General features: G+C 38.9%; 1 protein-coding gene across 2 annotated transcripts in view; it reads right to left on the bottom strand.

The window, feature by feature from the left end:
• Nucleotides 1-22,235, bottom strand: part of lepr (leptin receptor) — a 48,123-nt gene that overhangs the window by 13,013 nt on the left and 12,875 nt on the right. For both annotated transcript variants that reach the window (XM_083887471.1, XM_083887470.1), the window contains 6 exons: nucleotides 12,572-12,629; nucleotides 10,768-10,820; nucleotides 9,246-9,494; nucleotides 3,103-3,214; nucleotides 2,272-2,453; nucleotides 429-577 (listed from right to left, as the gene is read on the bottom strand). In XM_083887471.1, the coding sequence (XP_083743597.1) occupies nucleotides 429-577; nucleotides 2,272-2,453; nucleotides 3,103-3,214; nucleotides 9,246-9,494; nucleotides 10,768-10,820; nucleotides 12,572-12,629 (803 nt within the window). The remainder of the gene's footprint in view (nucleotides 1-428; nucleotides 578-2,271; nucleotides 2,454-3,102; nucleotides 3,215-9,245; nucleotides 9,495-10,767; nucleotides 10,821-12,571; nucleotides 12,630-22,235) is intronic.

Here is a 22,235-nt window from a genome sequence, read left to right as displayed (position 1 = left end):
GAACTGAGTGTCCGACAAGGACATGATGTCTTTAGAGCTGAAACAGTTTATTATATAAAGAACTAATTGTTTTTGCTTGTTAAAGTGGAATCAATATCACATTACAGATTCTGAAATATACTGAATATGTTCTGCTTTTCTCCATCTTATCAGTGAACTGCTGCTCTAATATATATATAATATCTATTCAAGTTTTTTTATTTATTATGACAGTAATCAACTATAGAGAAAGCACTGGGAGATTGTGAACCTCCACAAAGGCAACAGTGCCAATATATTCCCCTCTGCAACTAACAAATACATCCAAAAACATAACCTCGGCCGAGGTTGTTAATGAACTAAATGAACTTATTAACCCGATTATGAATATAATATGCATATGCAACCAACCCTAGATCCCTTATGTATATGCACAAGTGAGTATTTACCTGCCAGGCCGGATGAGTGCTCTTAAAAGAGTATCGGACCTCATATCTCAGTGGTCCGGCGTCACAGTCTGCAGGGTCGTCCCACAGTAAAATCAGTTCCGCATCGATGGTCTGAATGTGAGAAAGGTTGACTGGAGGATCCGGTTTGACTGTAGATAAAGCACAGAAGTCTTATAGCTCTTATATAAGTCAACACACTGGACACAATTAAGTCACAAAATTACCTTCATCCTACTCTAATTGCAGTTTCCATTTCCAAAGGTTACCGAATCCATTTGCATTATTAAAATAAGTAAATAAACTCTAACAGATTATATTTTCTAATTTGAGCATCTGTCGTTATTGAATCTAAATCCTGTCTACAGCTTTGAGGTCACACATCATATACCTGGGTCAGTAATTCACTTTCTTCAATAACATACGATATGGCAGAATTACATCTAAAAAGGTGTCATTTGATGTAATTAAGCACATCTTGGCACGGCAGGGATCAATACTCTTAAAGTCATCACGCCAGAATGATCGATGTTTAATGAATGAAACAGTCACACTGTGCGTAAAGAAATAAAGACAGTAGTAATTACATTTCTTCGCAAAGTGGATAATTCATTTCACCTTTTGGTTTTTACATACATATGAAGCTAATCCACAGAAAGGTGGAGCTGGGGATTTTCATATTGTATAAATCATGTGTACAGGATTTATCATGAGACTTAGTGTCCGTGTCAGGCGGATTTCAGAGTCTTATAGGTGCAGTTACCATGAGCTGCAGTGAAACACAGAGCCAGAGATACTCCAGTCTGATGGAACCACACAGACTGAGAGAGGAACAGTTACTCAACACTATGAGTAATGGCTCAACCATTTATTTTCCAGACTACATTAGGGACAAGAAGACATTTTTTTATTCTCTCTGAAAGCCTCATTTCCAAAACCCTCATTACTTTCCAAATATAATCTCAAATCACTTTTCTCATCGAGTCACCATTCAGCAACACGGCACACAATGGCAGTTCATGAAAGCTACATATAAGCTTACTTTCCACCTCTTCGTGTCACGTGTAAATCAACGGGAAACACACACACAGGACTTCTGAAGAGAGATCTTGGAAAAAACGTGATGTGGTTTCTAACGACACTGTAACTGAGACGATGAGAACTGGAAATCACAGTCAAACCCAACACACTCCACTGAACGTCTTTGTCTATACACACACTTATACTCCAGTCATGTCTTCCAATCACAGGTGAATCAGACTGATCTGTCCAGATGAATCTCTCTGAAGCTTGCCCATGGTAAATGCAGCAGCTTCATACATGGCTCAGTTTATTCTTGGCATGTGTTAATGCTTGTAACTGAGACAATTTGGGGAGGAAAAAAAAAAACATGAATGTTGGGAACTTTTTGTTTTTCCAAGACTTTCAGTAAGTAATCATTACAGAAGAACGATTGCTCATAGCAGTGACTTGATTGGATGCCTATATCTCAAAGTAACTACTGACTTTATCAATAGGTAAAGAAAATTTCAGTGTCACATAAATGATAAACGATAGCAGCCACACACTAAACTCATTATATATATGTTTATATATGTTTATATAAGCATTTTTTCAGAAGCATACAGTGGCCTTTGCTGTCCAATAGGGACAGCAGATCATTTAAAACCCACATTCTCCTTCTGTAATAACCTGTTGATTCATTCATTATTTATGAGAAATATATCTGCCATCAAAACCACAACATTTAAGTAGTTATGGATCAATTAATATCTTGCAATATAGGAAGGAAACCTATGTTATGTTACTAAGACACAACAATATGACAAAATCCAAAATGTCGTACCGGGTCTGGGAGGAATTCTGAGGTGAACCGGCAGAGATACGGCACTGGAGACGCCGACGGCTACCACGGTGACAGAGCTTGTCGAAGTGTCAAGAGGGACGGAACAAACAAAGGAATCCTCTGCCTCACAGATGACAGGATTATCGGACGCAGTGTTGACATGTTGATCCTCCGTCTGTGACCTGGAAATGGACAGAGAGACAATTCAGTCACAATGTTGTCTCACTGTTCTGAAATACTACCTAGAGTAGAAAATGATCATTCAACAATCATATCGCAAAACGTTGGAGTGAGTGAAATAAACATGAGAAAGTAATGGAGCTACTGGAGAAGCAGCAGGAGCCTCTTCCTGATGGATGACTTAGTGGCAGGCTGGTCTACATCTCTGCAAATCTATTATTCTTCATTAACTCAGGGAAAATTCATTAGCCACTCAAAATCACAGCACAATAAGGTGCGATATCCAATTCGAAAGACACTACAATTATTTTCTAAAGATACATTGTGTGACAATACAGCCTTATGATGATATTCTGTAGTGCTGCAGGAAATCAAGAGCCCCACCTTCTCGCTCTTCAGATGTGAAAATGAGATTCAAAAAACTGTGCAAAGATTTGTATATACTTGTTTTTTCTACATAAAAATGACATTCAAGATCCAAAAAATGATTCATCTGACCATTTAGGAATCATGTTGCAATATCTGTCTGACCATATCGTGCTACTTCTCATACAACTACTCCTTCATTAGCATGAAATAGTGTGCTGAAAAGAACACTGGCAAAACAAAACAGGAATGAATTAGTGTCACAGCGAGCAGGTTCATACTCACAGACGCTGTAATATGACCGCCCAAGAGACTGAGGTTTGGCCGTGAGACTGGACGTCACAAGTTAATTTCTCCCAGGTTTCATCAATTCTGCACAGTATGTCCAAACAGATGCCTGACAAGAAATTACACATTGATGTTAGTGGCACTGTTGGTGGTATATGACATATATGTGAAACCATGATAAAAAGGTTTCTGAGAAAGAAGCCTGTCTCGCTATTCTGAGAAAGGCATTTGTACTGGAATGATTTGACTGTGTATTTACAAGCTGTCGATTTGTTAAACTCATGCAAAATGTGTATGAAATGCTCAAGCATGTCTTTTTCACAGCAGCTATTTCTCCTCATGAAATAGTCGGACAAACACAGGTTTTACCAGTAACATTAATAAGAGTTCCACTCCAGTTGTAAGAGAGCCAGGCTCATGCTATCGTTCAGGTGTAAGGGTAGGTCACACTAAACACTAGATAGGGGTCGGCAAGCAAATTTGGCCTTGGGCCAGTGTATTTCTCAGAAATTGAATACCAGGTCAAAACATCATATCTTAATCAGGCAAAAACCTGCCTTTTTCTGTACTATCCTTTGTGTTATTGTAAAAAAAAGTGGCAAATTTAAGAGACTCGTTGGTTTAAAGTAACTTCAATTTGTCAAAGATTGTTACTATTGTTTTCACATTAACAGTCCTTTGACTCACTTCATCTTCTTTCAGAATAAAAGGCTCAGATTCGGCCCCGGAATTCAGATTCCGGGGCCATAAATCAAACCTGGTGGGCCAGTTTTGGCCCACGGGCCACCATATGCTGACCACTGTACTGGATACTTTAACCTGTAGAAGTTGTTGGTTTATTTTTCGTTTTTATAAGACTGCATACATTTCCCATGTTCCTGGATGGGTTCTAATAAAGTGATTGAGAAATAATTGTACTGCATGGTTATTAGAACATTGCTAAAACAACAAATCTAATGGTGCCTAGGACTTTGTGCTGTACATGCCTAAGTGATTTATTAGGAATTCATTGGTTAAGAGCTGAGTGCATTTTGGATTTTTCACAATAAACTGACAACTGAACTAAGATGTGTCTTCAGTACCTATAGTTCTATCTCTATCACTATGGAGCTGCTAAAATCCAAGACATTTTTTTTAAGTATCTTGTGGACACAAGTCAATATCTTATACCCTCCATACAAACACTCAGTGGTTTAGCATCAGTCAGGTGCACATTTCTCCAAGCAAACGGATGTAATTTGAAGCATAACAGCCTCCTACCAAAGAAAAACTATTTCTTTCATTAGTCAAATGGTTTTTCAGTGGCACCCGGGCTCAACGAAGAAACATGTGGATACAGGCCAAAGTGGGGTGGTGCATTACTCTGTGCAATCACATAGGGTAAACAGGTAAACAAAATCCTTCACCTCACCTTGTTCAAGCCAGTGCAATTGCATTACTACACAAACATGTTTGAACATCGCTCAAGAAATCAACAGTTCTTAAGGTTATCTGATATCAAATCAAATATTTATCTGCCTAAAGAGCAGCAACATGTACTGAAAGGGGGATTTTATAATGGTGTGCTGTTCTATTTGATCACATCCCGATGAGTTCACAGAAATAATTGGTTTATATGTTTTAAAAAGCCTTAAAATAGTTGTGAATAGCAATTCAGTTCTTTGTATTAAAATTGCGAATTATGCCATAAATATTCCTTCTTTGGTTTAATAACCCTGACATAATCATGTTTGCTGCTCAGTCTCGTCCCTCTGCGATCATTAATCCTTGTCTTGGGGAACATTTTTGGTGCGATATCAACAAAAGATGTGAAGGAGAAAGTATGAGTATGAGGAGAATGACGTGTGAAAAAGTCTTAATATACCCTGCGGCCCTCGCGGTGCATGTGTAAAAATCAAACTGAATAACAATCTTGAGTGACAAAATGCCTCATAAAGCAGGAGGCACAGTGCTGGCCTTTAGTGCCTCCGCTTAATTACCCCTGCACAGACATTAAGCAAGAGGGTCTGGCATCATTGATCGGAGTGCATCACACCACCTCAAAGATCAATATGACAGAACAAATCTTCCTCAGCTCTCTGACTCGTGTCTGACGTTCCATATTTACCACCACGCAGACAATATTGACAGATTATTCTTCTGTTACAATGGCACTCGGTAGAACGCTTACCTCCGCGAGGCCAAACAAACCTACAAGCCTGAGTCATCGGGGGATTATCACAGTTCTGTTCCACAGTTAATCCTGAATGTCAAAAGGCACCAACTTTGCAAGTCTGTTTTTCTGGTTTATCTGTTTTTCCAGTTGCGATACTTCAAAAAACAAATTATTATAAATAAATGGAAAGATATACATAGATCACTATACAGTAGATATACTGTGTTATCTGCAACAGGCATCACAATGGAGTTGTAGGATAATCTGCACCACATTGTTTAAAACCCCCTAAGGCAGAGGAGTCATACTCAAATGACCTGGGTGTAAAGTACACAATATTCCATCATGATATTATTACGTTAAGTAAGCTATCCACTACAATATCTCACAGAACTTCAAAGTTAAACTGTTTGTTTTAACGTGGAATGATGTGCAATATCACAATAAAAAAGGGAGTAAAGCTAAAATTAAGTCAATAATAACGTGGACAACTGCAATTACAACACCCAGACAATAATTATAACCGAATGTCTCATTATTACTATTATTAATTTCATTAATAATGGCTATAATTGAGTACTTGCTCGGTCTGTAAATTGCCATAAAATGTTGATCAGTGTTTCTCAAACCTGGACATGATGATGTCTTTTTCATGTTTTTTTTTCTGTTTTAATAATATCTACGTTATATGGAGCAAAGAAACTAAAATATATTCACATTTAAAAGCTGAAAAATCAGAGAAACTTGCTTGAATGATTGAAAAAAAAGCACTCAAACACTCATGTGGCCTGTAAAGCCACCAGTTTGACACCTCTGCCCTAAGGAAACGCAATCAAACAACTTATTCCACATCCATCAGAGTATGGTGCAGATCATTTTAAGACTTAGAAGTAGTTATTGCAGATAACAAATTATGACCTGAGCTGCCCATATTTGCTTTTATTAGTATTAGTATTAGTATTAGTTTCTGACATTAACGATGAAAGAGCAGCCGGTTTGATGTTGAGCAGGGAATCCCCATCGACCAAGCTGTATGATGTGATCACAAGCCTGCTGACGGGAGACGGTGAGGGACGTTGGGTGAAAATCCACCGAAGTGTAATGAGCTTTATGAGCAGCTTTGTCAGTGACGAGTGATGCAGCCGCAGGCAAATCATGACTCTGTGACACATGCGGTATCATTTTGTTTATTTGTTCTAATAAGCATGAGCCACATAACAAACAGCCACCCTGCTGTTACCATGGTTCACAAGTGTGTCACTCTGATCTTTCTAGTAAACATTATGCCCAGGTTCCCCCCGAGCAGAGATCAATAAGGCATCAAATTTGGATTCAGTGAAGGTCTGCTGTAAAATCAGTCAGCAGGAATACTCTGTTGCACGCTCTGATCTTAATTTTGTTTTCATACTTTCCAGTTTCATCTCCTCTAAAGCATTCACACTCTAAGTAATTCATATGTTCATCACATCACAGTTGGATGACTGCAATGCTTCATACTTCGGGGAAGATGAGTTGTCTCTTCACCGCCTTCAGCTGGTCCAAAACGCAGCGTGATCACATCACCCTGATTCTGGCTTCACCACACTGGCTTCCTGTCACCCACAGTTTTGTTTATTATAAATCGTATTGCTTGTTTTTAAATCATAAAATGATTATATCCCCCACCCTATTTGACTGACTTGTTGCACCTTCATGCTCCAGTCAGAGGTCGATAACAGCTCCTGGACGTGCTTTTCTGATTATTATTTGGTGACTTATTCTATTTTATTGCTCCCTTTAACTTCATTTAAGCACATAAAGCATGTTGGGGCAGCAGGGGTTGTTTTTAAGTGTGCTATATGACCTTCTGAATCTCTAGCTGTCATTTTCCTATGTGATCGGCCTTGTCTTGCCTTTCAAAATGTGTTGTCTCTGGCTGCCTTTGTTCTCTTGCTCTGCTGTCATACACAGCTTCCACCTCAACATCACCACCAACACATCTTTGCAGCCTCAAGTGATCCATTATTCTTCATCCTTCTCATCAGGTCACCAACCATCAACCATCCCCAGCAGTGTCTGGACTTCTGAGAATTCAGCTAGTTGTTGCTCATGAGCAGAAGCCTTCAGCTTCGGTATCTCTCCTTTAATAGATATTATCAACTGATTCTGTTCAATTTGTATCCTATTATGTATGCAATAAGTTTGATAAAATATGATTACAATGTGAGTGTATATGACAGTTTGTGTGTGTGAAGAGATCTGGAACTTATGGACCATGGGCCGTATTTATCAAGCGTCTTAGAGTGCCGTTTTACACTTAAGTCCTGAGAATTTGTGAAATTTAGTCCTACTCTCAAATTTAAGAATAAAAGCTATTCATCAACTTTCCTAAGTCTAAGAATCACTCCTACTCTCCCAGATATTTAAGAGACCTCCAGAGGTGTCTTAAGTAGTTAGGAGTTGCCAGCAGGGGATGGCACTGAGGTGAGAAGGATGTCCTGACTTTGTTAGATGACGAGCAGCTGATCAAACGGCAGGGGCGCCAGTTTATGTTTTTGCTGATGGGTTGTCATCATCATGCTTGCATGATTGTTGCTATTTTGACACGCGCACATTCGTCTCATAGTAAAACACATTAGATCAATTAACAGCAGTGGCCGCAATGAACGCACGCACGTACGCACGCACACGGACACGATCACTTTCACAAACACAGTCTACACACTGGTGATGCATTAGAGGATTTTAATCTCAATTATGCAACCCTAACGCAAAAGACTGAAGAAGAAAAAAGAAAAATCGACAAACCAACACCACAGCCTGGATTGAACAGCGTAGCTACCGTAACCGCCTATAAGTTTAAGGTAATAACAGCCTCCTGACTCACAGCAACTTCACTCATTAATTAATCAAAACCTGATATTAATTATACTGTCAATGATCACAACTGGCTTTAATGAGACAAATGTAGGTTAAATCTAAAGTGCTACTAACTACACACATGGAAAAAAATCATCATAACCACCAAAAATACAGCAAAAAGGCTCAAATAAACGCAAATCATGGATCAAATCCGCAATTCAAATCCATTCTGACACATCCTATAACAAATATTTAATTTGTTGTTTTGTCACTCACCATTCTTTTTAATTCTTGGTGACGAATATGTTGCCTCTGGTAGTGGTGCGTCTTATAAACTGGTGCGCTATTATTTCCAGGTTGTTATTATTTTACAATGTCTTGTGGTGGTTCAGTCTTGGTCCATTGTGGACCGCAGATAGGTTTTCTGACATTACAATGCAACCCGTTGATAGTTAGTGGTCATTAATAAATCAATGACAAGCGTAGGCTGGCACATGTGAGTGCTCGACAATCTCGGCGATATTTCTTTATTCTTAGACAAGCGATTCCCTTCCATGATTGGTCATTTCTATGGACACGGAAGTGACATCACCTAAAATTCAGTTTACGGCATATAGTACTGTCGTAATTCAGCTCTGAGAGTGACACTTAAGATTCAGTCCTACACTTCGCTGAAAGTGTGAGTAAGATGCTTGATAACTAACTTTTAAGTGCAACTTTCAGCAAATAATTTTTTTACTCATAAATCTACTCTTAGCAGGGTTCTTAGGAGTAATTCTAAGATGCTTGATAAATACGGGCCCATATCTGTGTTTTGTTTTTTGGGTTTTTTTAATTAAACTTTTGGATAAAAACAGTACATGTGAAACTGGCTCCTGCCTAAATTAATTTTATGTTCATCTAAGATTTACAGTATGTTGTCACTGAATTGATTGAAAGATAAACGGGTTGTGGAAAGCAGTGAAGTAACCTGTGGTTTGAAATACGTCACTTGACTCCTTTGCAAATCCTTTGCAGCTCAGCCAAGAGTGACGGACCCTGACGAGCCCTAACAAGCCGTGATCAAAAATGTCTCACCCATGGGACAGCACTAAAAAGACTGATATATAAATCAACTGTTAGTCAGGAAGCATTTTTTTCATACCAGTGTTGAATGAACTGCTGTGGCCAAAGGGCTCGTGAGGACGTGTCTCGGATGTCAAGCTCCTGAAGCTGCAGCGGGGCCCGTGTGGGAGGACTGATTCAGAGCCGTTGGTCTCCGGTGCGTGCAGGCCGCCTCCCTCCACATTAAAGTGGGTTGTATGTGAATCACAGCACAGCTCATCCTGCCATGGTAAGTCCAGGACACCTGCAAGGAGAGCGTCTCCGTCCTCTGGCTCCAAACACCAAACACCTGTTCACAGAGAGAAGTGAAGACAAGTTAGACATCATTTGACAGAAGAAAGAAAAAACTAACAAAATAATGTATATAGTGTTTGGCATGGAGTCGTAATAAAGATCAGGTTATAATGTAAGAAAATACATGCAAAAGTCAATATTTATAATTCAATGTTTTACTTTTTCAACGAATGACAAGATCATCCTTCATCACAATAATATGACACATAACATTCTGCACGATAAACATGTTAATCATGCTTTTAAAATGATGCATTTTGTTCCAAAGTGTGGGTTTGCACAGTGCATTAATACATCAATATATCCCAGCTGACATAGAGCGAAAGGCGGGGAAACAGCGGACAGGTCGACACAGTTCATAATGAAACAGAAAAAGACCATGAGAAGAACATGGAGACCCTGATGAAATGAACCATACTCAAGGGAAATATGCCAAATGTAACACAATAAATCTGAAGGACTTGAGTGTCAACACTATTATGAAGCCATGGTGTGTAGCAGGAAGTCATCTATAGACTTACACACTGTGACCTGCAACAGCCTCTGACCTGAAGACCTCAGGGAGCGGATGGGTGTGTGAGGTAGAGATGTAAGAAGAAGCTTATCCAAGTAAAGCTCTCAAAGTAAGGACCAGGATTTTAAAATGTACTCTACAATGAATGAGTAACAAGTAGAGGGATGATAAAACTGGTGTGAAGTGATCTCTCTTGCCGTGCAACAGTGTTCTGAACTACCAGAAGCTCTTTCTTATTAAAACAATTAAAAAGGCTGTTACAGTAGTCTAAACAAGAAGAAATAAAAAGGTTGAATAATTAGACACCAGAGATCACTTCATCCCATGGAGTGGAAGTGAAGTATTGTTTTTGGTGGCTCTGTTACTAAAAAACAATACACTTTACAGTAGAGTAAAATAAACGTGACCTGCAGGCAGAATCCTGAGGAAATCATTTTTGACAAACACAAACAGTCGCTAGTGTGAAGTAATCTTTTTATATCGAGAAAGATAATATCACTGACAGTATCACTACACTGTTAATTACATTTGTACTGGAGCTGAACATTTAACACAAAGGTGGCAGGAGAGATGCTGATATTCCTGCTGGATCTGAAAACAAATTCAATCTAAAGTTTATCGCAGCTGACTGATTTTCCCTTTACTTGTATAACTTATTTGTGGGTTTCATGTATGCATGTATGTTCCTGGAAGTCCAATCAGCCAAGATAAATATCAACTGTATATGCACAAACACATAGGAGATCAAACTTACCATGGGATACCAGGAAAATGTGCATCAGGATCAGCAACATTACAGACGAAACCCTGTGGAGAGATGCAGAGAGAATGAGTAATGTAGGATCACACAGAGGAAAGTTCACACGGAGATAAGATAAACAACAGACTGTACAAAAAGGAAAAGCTAATATAAAGTCATGCAGCACAAGACAGAATTGTAGTCAATTTGGTAACAACAAGACGAGTCATAATTGATTTAATGTGGTCTAAATGGAGTCGGAAATGTTTGCAAAAGAACAGGTCTCGTGGTCGTGGGTAGGTAATGCGAGGTGTACTGTATACATGGAACACTGTGCTGGGAAACAGGTGAAAGTAACAGACACACAGTGCAGTGGAAAAACTGGCTTCTCTACAGATGTAATCTAATGACTCACTCATGTGAGGCGTAGTGACACAAGACGTTTGCCTGCCGTTCCCAGTAATCCAAAAGACAAAAGTTTACTTGTCTGATGACACTCAAACGTGTACCGTGTTCATCATAATTTATGTCCTAGTCTTGAGAAATTAGCTCATGTGACAACACTAGGAAAATGTCTATATATATATATAGTGCTATAAAAGAAGTTATTGTTTTTTATGTCTATGTGTCTGCAAAACAGAGCAAGGTGAGGATTCTTCGGTTTCAGCGGTTTGGTCAGATTTTCATTGCCACTCTCTTGTCCTTTTTGAAAAGAGATTACAACTCAATGGGACTTTAACCTGGTTAAATAAAAGTAAAGTAAATAAATAAATAAAAAACCCTTGCTTTATTAAACTTATATATCAACTTGGTCTTTGTTTTTCACCTGCTCTTAATCCCACCAAGTGATTGTTCAGGCACTGGCGATTGTTCTGAACCGTTTACATCGAGTGTTCATCTTCCTCTTAACAGTGTTTGGTAAATTGCAGATTATTATCTCGAAAAATCAAGCACCTTTGGTCTGTCAAATCTCAGAAAATATTGATCTGTCTTTTCCAAAATGACGTTCACAAAAGTCTTGTTTTGTCCACAAACAATAAACGATTCAGTTTTAATGAGTTCTTTGTTATATAGAGCAACGAAACCAGACATTTAAGAAGCTGAAGAATCAGAAACCCTCTTATTTCGCTTATCAATATAGCTGACGATTAATTTAGTAATCGAATAATAATCAACTCATCAAATTCTAATCAAAATTTAACTTCAACTCATTTAGCTGTCATTTAAAATCCTGAAATTGTATTTAAGGATTGACATTGTATGTCAAATTAAGGGCCACATGGAGACACAGTGGTTAGCTTCACAACCAGAAGGTCACTGGTTCAAATCCCAGTTCAGCACCAAGGGCCTTTCTCTGAAGAGTTTGCATGTTCGCCCAATTTCTACATGAGTTCTCTTCAGGTACTCCAGTCTCCTCCAAAGGTCAAAAAAGCATGTAAAATTTGGTTAATTAGGATTAGAATAATTGGACACTAAATTAAGCATAGTGCGCATGATAGCTGGTAATTCCTCCATTTCCAATGCGACCACCATCATGTGGAGGATAAAGCAGTGGACAGTGGATGAATGTCAAATTCAATGCATGATCTATGATTGCATGCTGCATGTGAATTCCCCTGGAGGTGAGATTATGTTAGTGTTACGTTTCACCACCAACCCCCAAACTCCAGACACAACCATTCAGCAACCTCAGACGGAGGGCTCCATCAGCAGGAGGGAGAAACCCCCCTTCACGCTCGATCCAAACATCCGTGCTTTCCCTCTTAATGAATTCAATTTGACTATGCCACCCCACTAACAAAAGTGCTGCAACACTTACATTGTGCTGGTCATCGTGTGAGCATGGCCCCGCTGGGCTTCAGTCAGGGTGAGACTCACTGAGGAGAGAGGGAAGAGAAACAGAGACGCACGCGTGTGAGAGGTTAAACTGATAAAACACTGATTAAACTGGTATGAAACAGTGCTGCGAGCCAGAGATTTAAAGGAATAAGTAAGTGAATAAATATCTTTGGAATAAATTAGGGTGAAATAAATACTGACATTTCCTGACAAAGATGAAACCAGGTGGACTGATCAAGTGGCGGAGTTAAAAAAAAAAATACTTCCTGGTAAAATATTCTATAGCTGCTATTCATTCCTGAAAAACAATGCATAGCAATAAAAGACAATGAAAGACAACAATTTTGACTTTTATACACTTTAAAGTGCCCCTGATATGAGTAATAATAACTAAAACAGTAGGCTGTGAATAGGCAGGCAAATAATGAAGAATATGTATATCTACTGTGACATGAGCAGCACTGCTGATGCAGCTGCATATCAGATACTGGTTCATAGGGAATTCAGGATGTTTGTTCATCGCCAAGACTGTTCAAGTTCAAAACGGGTTATCGTCTGAACACTAGGCTGAAGATTCTTAAACTGTGGATGCTCCAGTGGCTTTTGAATCCCCCTTCAATTAAAAAGATAAAGTAGAAAAGCTGAGGAAACGGATGGGTGGACTTCATCAGCTAAACCATGATCACAAAGCCACAATAAATATCATAAACGCTGCGTTATTTTAGAGATTTTGTTATCATTACATCCCTTCTAGTCAAATGTGTTCCCTGCACTCTACTCCTTTGGCTTGTTGTTGTTGTTGCCAATCAAAACCTGCAAGGCAATTAATTAATACAGAGAAAACATCTATTAATTCATTGATATGCTAGACCAGGACAAACACACAGTGAGTGGAGGCAGTGAAAAACAGCAGCAGGGACAAACTGTCTTGTGTGTAGGTGTCTGTGTGTCTGTGTGTCTGTGTGTCTGTGTGTGGGGAACCATATGTTCAGTGTGTAGTGTGTGTGTTTACTTGGATTTGTGACCTCTATGGGACCTTAACCTGCATCAGCACTGACCATGTCAGGTCCCGTAGTCATGGAGACCAAAACCTGGTCCTAATGAGGACCTGACTTCTGATGAACAGGTTAAGTTGTTAAGGTTTTGGAATGCAGTGTCCTAAAAAAAAGAATAGCTTATTTAATAAGGTAAAACTTGTCAATGTGTGACCTGTCATCCTGTATGATGTGTTTTTTGTTGTTTTTCAACCAATCAACAGGCACTTTGTTAATTAAGCACAGGGTGAAGCTGCAGGACACAACAACAGCACATAATGAGATGACACTGTGCAGCATCTCATGTATATAACCACATCTGTTCCCAGGAACAGTGAAGTACACATCTGCCGTCACCTTCAGGTGTGACCTGTTGACTGATAAACATCAGTATAATTCCCTGTAAGAGAACTAATGAGCTGTCACGTGTAGCAGTTCTCTGTGTTTTATTAACAAGGTTTCAATTTCCATATGAACAGAAATGTATGTTATATGTTAGAGAGGAGATGGTTTGAAATACACCTGTACATATTTTTAATTTTTTTGGTTTGTTTCTGGACATTGAGATGAAGACTCAACCAAATGTTATTTTAAATAGGTTTTATATTGTTCAAATTTCAAATCTATTTATTTATGTGTGCAATAATAGTGTTTTTTTGGAAATAAAACTTTTACATTTTAAGTTACTACGCCATTTTAACATGCAGTAAATTGTAAATAACTGCCAGATCTTGAATATTATGTACTAACAGGACATTTTCTGGTAAAAAATAAGCCCCAAAAAAGTCCAGATGGACATTTTGATGCTTATTAGGGTTAACTGAAGACTGAAAAGTACAAGGTTCATGTTTTTATTTTCTCTCATCTTCTGGGGTTTATTGTTTATTGCCGTGTTGAATTTCTTCATCTATTTATCCATCCTTTATTCTTTATTTAGCCAGGAAGTGTCCCATTGAGATACAAAAAAAGAAATCTCTTCTTCCAGGGAGTCTGGGTCAAGATAGCATATCATATCATCAAGATTGTTAATCCGAACCACTTATAAGTTCTAGTATAACAACACGTTTATTTCATGACAGTCCATAAAATGAATGTGTTTAAAGAAGTTTCTGTAGTGAAATTATGTTTTGCAGCTCATGGTGTCACAGATCATATTATTTGTGTCTATATCTATATTTACCAATAACTTTACTTTGTCGATTTAACTGTATACATAAATGTACCAAGAGTTACTCTAAAAGGCAGACATTTCAGTTTAACTTTAGGTTGCAACCAGTTTCATTTGCATGATAGACAGAGATACTGTAAGCAGGATTTAAAAAAAAGAAAATCAATTTAGCTCATACTAATTATCCAGGCGAGTCCTTCAGTAATGTATTCATGTAACATGGTACATTTTCCAGAGAAAAACCTAATTTGCCTCTGAGTATCTGCAAAGCAACAACACCGCGAACAAAGGTCTCATGCAATCAGATATTAACAGGACAACTGTCACAATATAGGCAATACAACCCAACAAATGTATATAATACCATAGTGTAGGTGTGCAACCATTAGCAACTCATGGGCCAAATCCAGCTCAAGAGAGCTTATACTGTAGGTCTTTCTTTGTGGGGAAAAAAGCCTGAAAAATAACCCTGTAAATGTGTTTTTTGCAACCGTCACTGTGAAAATTGTGCTTTGCCTGGATCGAGTCATGGTTATGACAGAGGCTCACACATACACACACATAGGTGTTCACTGATTGTGTTGGCTTGAGTGTTTTGAGCTTAAACGTTGAAGATGATGTGTTTAATTGTCATTCATTGATTCATTCATTCATTCAAAGTCGCACACACAGGGTTTATTGGATGCTATTTGTGAAAACCTTTCAATCGTCATCTCTGAGAGAGGAAGCAGCAGTGGTCAAGACAGCTACAGGTTGAATCAAGTCAACGAGTGCATGATAGCATCATGAACCAAGGACACAGTGTGACACATCCCTATCTGCAGCTCTCTGCACACAGAGACACAATCAGCAGACAGTCTGACTTTTCATAATTTAAAAAACAGAGATGAATTTCATTGTGATTCCTAAACATTTGACCTGTCCTGGACATGTCTATCTCAACATTCCCCACAAATCACCCTTCAACATCTATAATTTATTAATTTGAGCAGTAAATTTGAACTTCTTGTTTTGGCCAATTCAGTCCAACCCAGTTGAATATGTTAATTCCTGATTATCTGGTTTAATTCCAACTAGTTGAAACTAAAGGTTGCTCTATCTTGAAGTTAATTACAGATGTCTCCAACGTGGGTTTCATGTGACACTGAAAGTAATGTGATTGCAGACATCTAATACCTCCAATTAAAATTGTAATTTTTGTCAGTAACATTAGAAATCACTATTGGTGTAAACTAATAATAGTCCTATAATGATATTGACAGTGCTACACACCCTTAAAACCCTGCCCGTAGCTGGATGATCAGTTCATCATCGTCTAACGCTATTAATGTGTGTTATGATAACTGATTAGTCAGTTAGCACGAGATATGCTGGTCATGTTTGCCTTGTGTCAGGGTAAACTGATTGTATCCGACTCAACAAAACCGTCATGAGTTGGCTGACGGGTGAAGGATGTGATATCAGGATGTAATAAAAACAACAAGAGTGAGAAGGGGCTGAACGAGCAGAGGGAAGATTGATTGAAGAGGGTCAATGGGGGGGACGATAAAGCCCATTTAGTTCATAAATTTTAAGTCAGTAAATGAGAAAAATTCACACATTCACAGGCAGATACATTCAGCCTTTTCCTGTGTTACTTTTCCTAATGCACCTGACCGCTGAGATGTTAAAACTTTGATGCTCATTACCTCAGAGCTGCACACTGAGCAACTCATGACTCATTTAAGGAACAGAGGTGTTGGTTCATCTAAATTCATCAGTGAGTGCTGCTGTGTGCCAGAGCCCCCGTCTCCCTTCTTTACTTTGCCTGGATTAAGACCACATTCTGAAAGTATTTTCCACATGCATGCACGAGGAGCTCTGCCCCATCTTCCCAAGAAAGGCAGACTCCACCTCAGCCAAATATTCATCCAGGTCTGACTCACCCAGCCTTTGCCATCCCTGAGACACTGAACATGCATGAAGGTGCTGAGACTTGTTCTCACATCACCGTCTGCCACAGCAGCAACAAGTCCTTCTGTTTTTCTGACTCTATGCTACACAGCAACACAAGCATTCATGTCACATGTACTGATATGTTAAAAAAGTGCTTATTTTCCCCATGTTGCAAATCAAATATAGACTAGTATATGATGTCAGTAGTAGTACTGGTGGTGGTGGTGGATAAAAGAGATGTCCGCCTTTCAAAATACATGAAAGAAGATAAATATGTGTTCAAAGTGAATGCAAACTCACAGTATATACATATTTAATGGTTCTGGGTGTTATTCCTTTCTATTCGTCTTTTAACATGGAATTATATATATATAGATATACGTATATATATACATATATATGTATACATATACATATATATATATATACACATATACCTATGTGTATATATATACATATATCTTGCAGATATATTCTGGCCTCAGTGGGACCAATGTGGTTAAATACAGGTTAAATAAATGAATAAAAACTAAATGCAATGTAATGTAAAGTTAACACAGTATGTAAACACACTTTGAGACACGGAAAAAACATGTAACTCTTTTAACGTTTCTTCAACTTTAACTCATGAGCAAATCTTTATCGTTACTTATCGAACAGTTATCGCGATAATTATCGAGGTTTTTTTGTTTGTTTTTTTATCGCGATAACGTTTTTTGGCCATGTCGCGTGCGTCTCACAGGTAAAAAAAACACAGCAGATATGGACGGTAAACGCGGTTAAATACCGGCTCAAATTAAAGCAAAACACATACAAATGAAAGTTTAACCCGAAGCGAGTGATTCCACACGTTTGAGTGAAATGTGTCAGAGTCAACAGTCAAAGTCAGGAGAGAGCGAGAGAAATAATAATGTTTTCTTACATCGTTTGTTGCCGTTGGGTTCGCGTTCAGGTTTTTTTTCCTCTGGTCCGAGTCAGAGTTTACACGTGAGCCGAGTTTAAATCCTGACAGGAGAAGAAAAAACGAGTCTGTGTCAGAGCGAGCTTGTCCATGACTGAGACGACACCACGGTCCCGGGGAGGCTTTCCCACACTTTCCCTTCTCTTTCACACACACACACACACACACACTCCTCTTCTGTGGCTGCTGTGGCTGCTGTTTCCCTGACGTCAAGCTCAGCTGAGCAGCCTCCTCTGAGCGAAGACACAGCAGACTGAGAGAGCTGAGCAGAGAGGAGGGGGGAGGAGGAGAGGAGGCAGGGGCGAGTCTAGAGTCTGTAGGGGCCCTAAGCAAAAATCCCCAGGGGGCCCTTCCAACCAGTGTTCATCACCATTATGTTATAAATAATCTGACACCAACGAAAAATGTATGAGTACAAATGTTTTGTTTTTTTTCAAAATGAATTAAAGGGACAATATGTAGTATTTATGGGTTTATATAACCCAAAATCCACTTTTTTATACATATTATGTGCTCCTGCATTGTCTAGTCGCTGTATAATATTCTTTGTTTCATTTTCATAGTGTTTCAAAAAGTCATTTAAAATAACATGGTCGCGGGCCGCGGTCGCATAGCCACTGTTAGCAGCGAGACGACATGTTTCTACCGGAGCCTGTAAGGACAAACGCGAAAGAACAAATCAAGCGTCTCTTTACTTGTAGCGAAAGTCCCGCCTCCTCTCTCTCCGCTTCGTCTGCTACAGCCGCGGTAGCTCGCCCTCTCGCTCGCCTCACGAACCTCAACTGCTGACACAGAGAAAGACAACGACGACGACATTTGACCAGCTGCGGATACCGTAGCGCTCAGGGAAGGGAGGGGGTGAGCAGAGCAGCAGTTTTTTGTTGTAAATTTCAGCCTCTCCTCTAGATGTCACTATAAACTACTTACTTCACCTTTAAATAACATGGGAAAACCTTGTAATTAAAAAGTATGTGAAACTATAAATGTAAAGAACAATAAAATAAATAGCTTTTTAAAAACTATAAAAACTTAGTAAAAAAAAAATACATTACACTGTAAAGAACCCACATTATAAAACAATATAAATATATAGAACAATAAAATACTCTAAATAACTGAAAAAAAACGTATATAAACTGAGTAAAAAAAGATATGCATTACACTGTAAATAATCCTCTTCGTTTTCCAACTTGCAGAACGATAACTTCACACAGGTTAACGTGAGGTGGGGCCCCTTAAGGGAGGTTTCCTACTGAGATGTCATTGCAAATCGCATGGGATGCGACTGGTCACTGCACATTTCAGTAAAAACAGCCCTCAGACTCCGAGTGTCGGGGGCCCCCTATCAGCTCGGGGCACCAAGCAGTTGCCTGCCTTGCCTGTTCACAAGCTGCGCCTCTGAGCAGAGAAGCAGGAGAGGAGAGGGGCGAGTCTCTGTCAGATCAGCAGCCAAGCCAGTGTGGTGTGTCAAGAACACCTCGCAAATCCACGTTCAGCAAAAATAATTTTTGACTGCATTTAATTTTACTTTAAATCTTCCCTCAAAAGCCAATATTATATTAAAAAAAGACTTCATGTAGCACTGTCAATATTATTAAAGGTTTTTTTTTATGATGATATACAGCAGGGGTCACTAATTCGTGTCCACCTACATGCAATGGTGATGGTGATGGTGGTGGGGGGGATTTCTAATAATAATGATTTTGTCTTGAAAGAAAGAAAAAGAAATGCAATTGCAGTGGTGCAAAGTAAAGATCAATGCGCTTACTCAAATATGGATTGGAATACTGCTATGAGACACTCTATCTCCTAGCCTTTAAAGTGAAATTATTATTCATTTATCAAGCATTTCTCATGGAAATGTCTGGTTTAATGTTAGGTGTCAAGGGGATGAAGCGGTAGAAGATGGATGGATGGAAGTCAAGTCAACTTCTAGGTTGTCCAAAGTGCTTAACAGAGTTAAAGGTGCCATATGTAAGAATGTGGCCAAAAACGGTTACTACATTCAAATTCAAGGTCTTTTAGGTTTCGTTTTCTGACGTAACTGGCAACCCGTGGTTGCTCAGCAGCTGAGACTCTACTGACAATGATTGGTAGATGGCGGTAGGTGGCGCCACATGCCAAAACATGATTTCAAAACATAAACATGATTTGCAGTCTGTAAAATGCTTTTTTCTAATGCAAATATTTTGGCTGTACTATTGTTGTTGGTGAGTTCAGTTTGTTATATGAACATTATTCCTGAGTCTCTGTGACATATTAGGAGGATTTTATGGCCACTTGCTTTAGATTTATTACATAATGCACCTTTAAAGGCGTAACAAAATAAAAAATATACAACATAAGAGTAAAACAGTAACATGACAAAATGGTCAAATCTAGATAGAAGTGATTTAAAATGTTCAGTGGTGAAGGGCAAATTGTAATTTTGATGGCTCCAAAGTTGTTTATGGCATCTCTGACAAAGACAAAATTCATTAATTATTTTATATATTATTATTATTGTGCCTATTATCGTCCTCCATGGGCAGACATACATCTGCATATGATTTTGTCTTTACCCTCTTTTGTTGTCACTAAACCAACAGAACATCTTTAATCCCTATGTTGTTGTGACAAGCCAACATGTGACAACAATGGTTAGATAAAGCCAAGCATTTATTGTCATAAACAAACACTTAGTCAGTGAGTTTAATAAAATGTGCTGTGTGACCTTATCTTTCCTTCCTCAGTAGGATTGGGGCACTGACACTGCTGCTTATCAACAACTGGCTGGTATGATAGTAGACTGTTGACAACATGACACCTATTATTTAGTGGTCCATAACCTCCCTGTATTCCGCTGTAGTCCACTCCCTAATTCTGTAGAGAAAGGGCGGCCATTGTGGACTTCAGTGCTGTCAGAGGCGTTTACTCTCCAGGCTCTTTCAAGCGTTTTAACCGTCACATTCAAACCTATTCCAGTGTTGTGCAGAAGGAGAGATGAGCAAACACACTAGTGATGAAGGCCTCGGCAAACAGTCAACTCCTTTTTCAAAGTTTCCTAAAAAACAAAAAAGAAGTTTCCAGATGTGGATCCTTAGCCAGGCCACTAATGCAGCCGACTTTTCCAAACACAAACAGGCGAGTCCATTGAAGCGATCACGTATTTGAATGGAAAATGTCCCTGTCGTTATTTCAGGACTTCTGCAGGGAAGAGCATTCGGTGCATGTGAATGATCTGATTGTCTACACCGCGATACAGCCTGAAATTTGTGTGTTACATTTACACCTCAGCCCACACTTTCGCAATTTCCATGTTGCATCATTTGAAACGACAGAGCTCTCTTTATGACTATATATACAAAAATTAGACTGGAGATGACGGACATACGGTATATGAATGCTGTATATTATTCATGGGCGGATATCAGAGTCTGTGTCTCTGGAAAATTAATAAAAAGGTTTAGTGTAGTTAAGAGTTAAAGGTGCATTATGTAATAAATCTAAAGCAAGTGACCATAAAATCCTCCTAATATGTCACAGAGACTCAGGAATAATGTTCATATAACAAACTGAACTCACCAACAACAACAGTACAGCCGGAACATTTGCATTAAAAAATATATTTTGCAGACTACAAATCATGTTTATGTAATGAAATCATGTTTTGGCATGTGGCGCCACCTACCGCCGTCTACCAATCATTGCAGTCAGTAGAGTCTCAGCTGCCGAGCAACCACAGGTTGCCAGTTATGTCAGAAAACGAAACCTAAAAGACCTCGGTGTTTTGAATTTGAATGTAGTAACCGTTTTTGGCCACATTCTTACATATGGCACCTTTAAGAAAAAAAGTTGACATTTATGGAGACAGGATATAGAAAACAGGCTCAGTGTTTCCCACAGTTGAATTGTGCACAGTTTCCAATCAATTTATTGGATCGACTGCATTCAAAAAATACAAAAGTGTGCTGTGCCTTCCACCTTCCACCACTTCTGGTGGCGCTGGCAAAAAAGGCGAGGGACTCTCACTCTCACACCTATGGTCAATTTAGGGAGTCCAGTTTTGCCTAATCACCAAATCTGCATGTTATTGTACTGTGGGTGTAAACCGGAGAACCAGGAGAAAACCCAAGCACACATGTGTAGAACATGCAAAACACAAATATGAGTATTTATCCTTTGTAACAATAAAAACTGCACAGATTAACCTAATCGCATTTACTAAATTCATTCAAAAAGACAGAATTGTTCCCGTCCGTGTTTGTTCGTTACAAGTCGCTGGTGTTTTGCAGGTTTTGCAGGTTTTAGTTTCTGCTCTCTCTCCGTGCCTGGAGACGGCTGTGGTTTGCAAAGATATTATAAAAGGAGATGCAACGTGGCATAATCACAACAGGCTGACATACAGAAGAGAACAGGTGCTGCTGACTGTGGATGTTAATAAAAATAAGTGAATATCAAGCTGACAAGCTCGTGGCTGGTTTTTCCTTGGGTGTGAATCCTAATTAAGCCCAAGGTGTCATTCTACTGAACCATACTACACGTTTCATTCTTGTAAACCCTTGAA

This window comes from Microchirus variegatus (genome assembly GCF_963457635.1).
Source record: "Microchirus variegatus genome assembly, chromosome: 4".
Taxonomy (NCBI): Eukaryota; Metazoa; Chordata; class Actinopteri; order Pleuronectiformes; family Soleidae; genus Microchirus; species Microchirus variegatus.
Note: the sequence above shows the minus strand (reverse complement) of the source record. Positions and strands in the feature narration are given on the sequence as shown.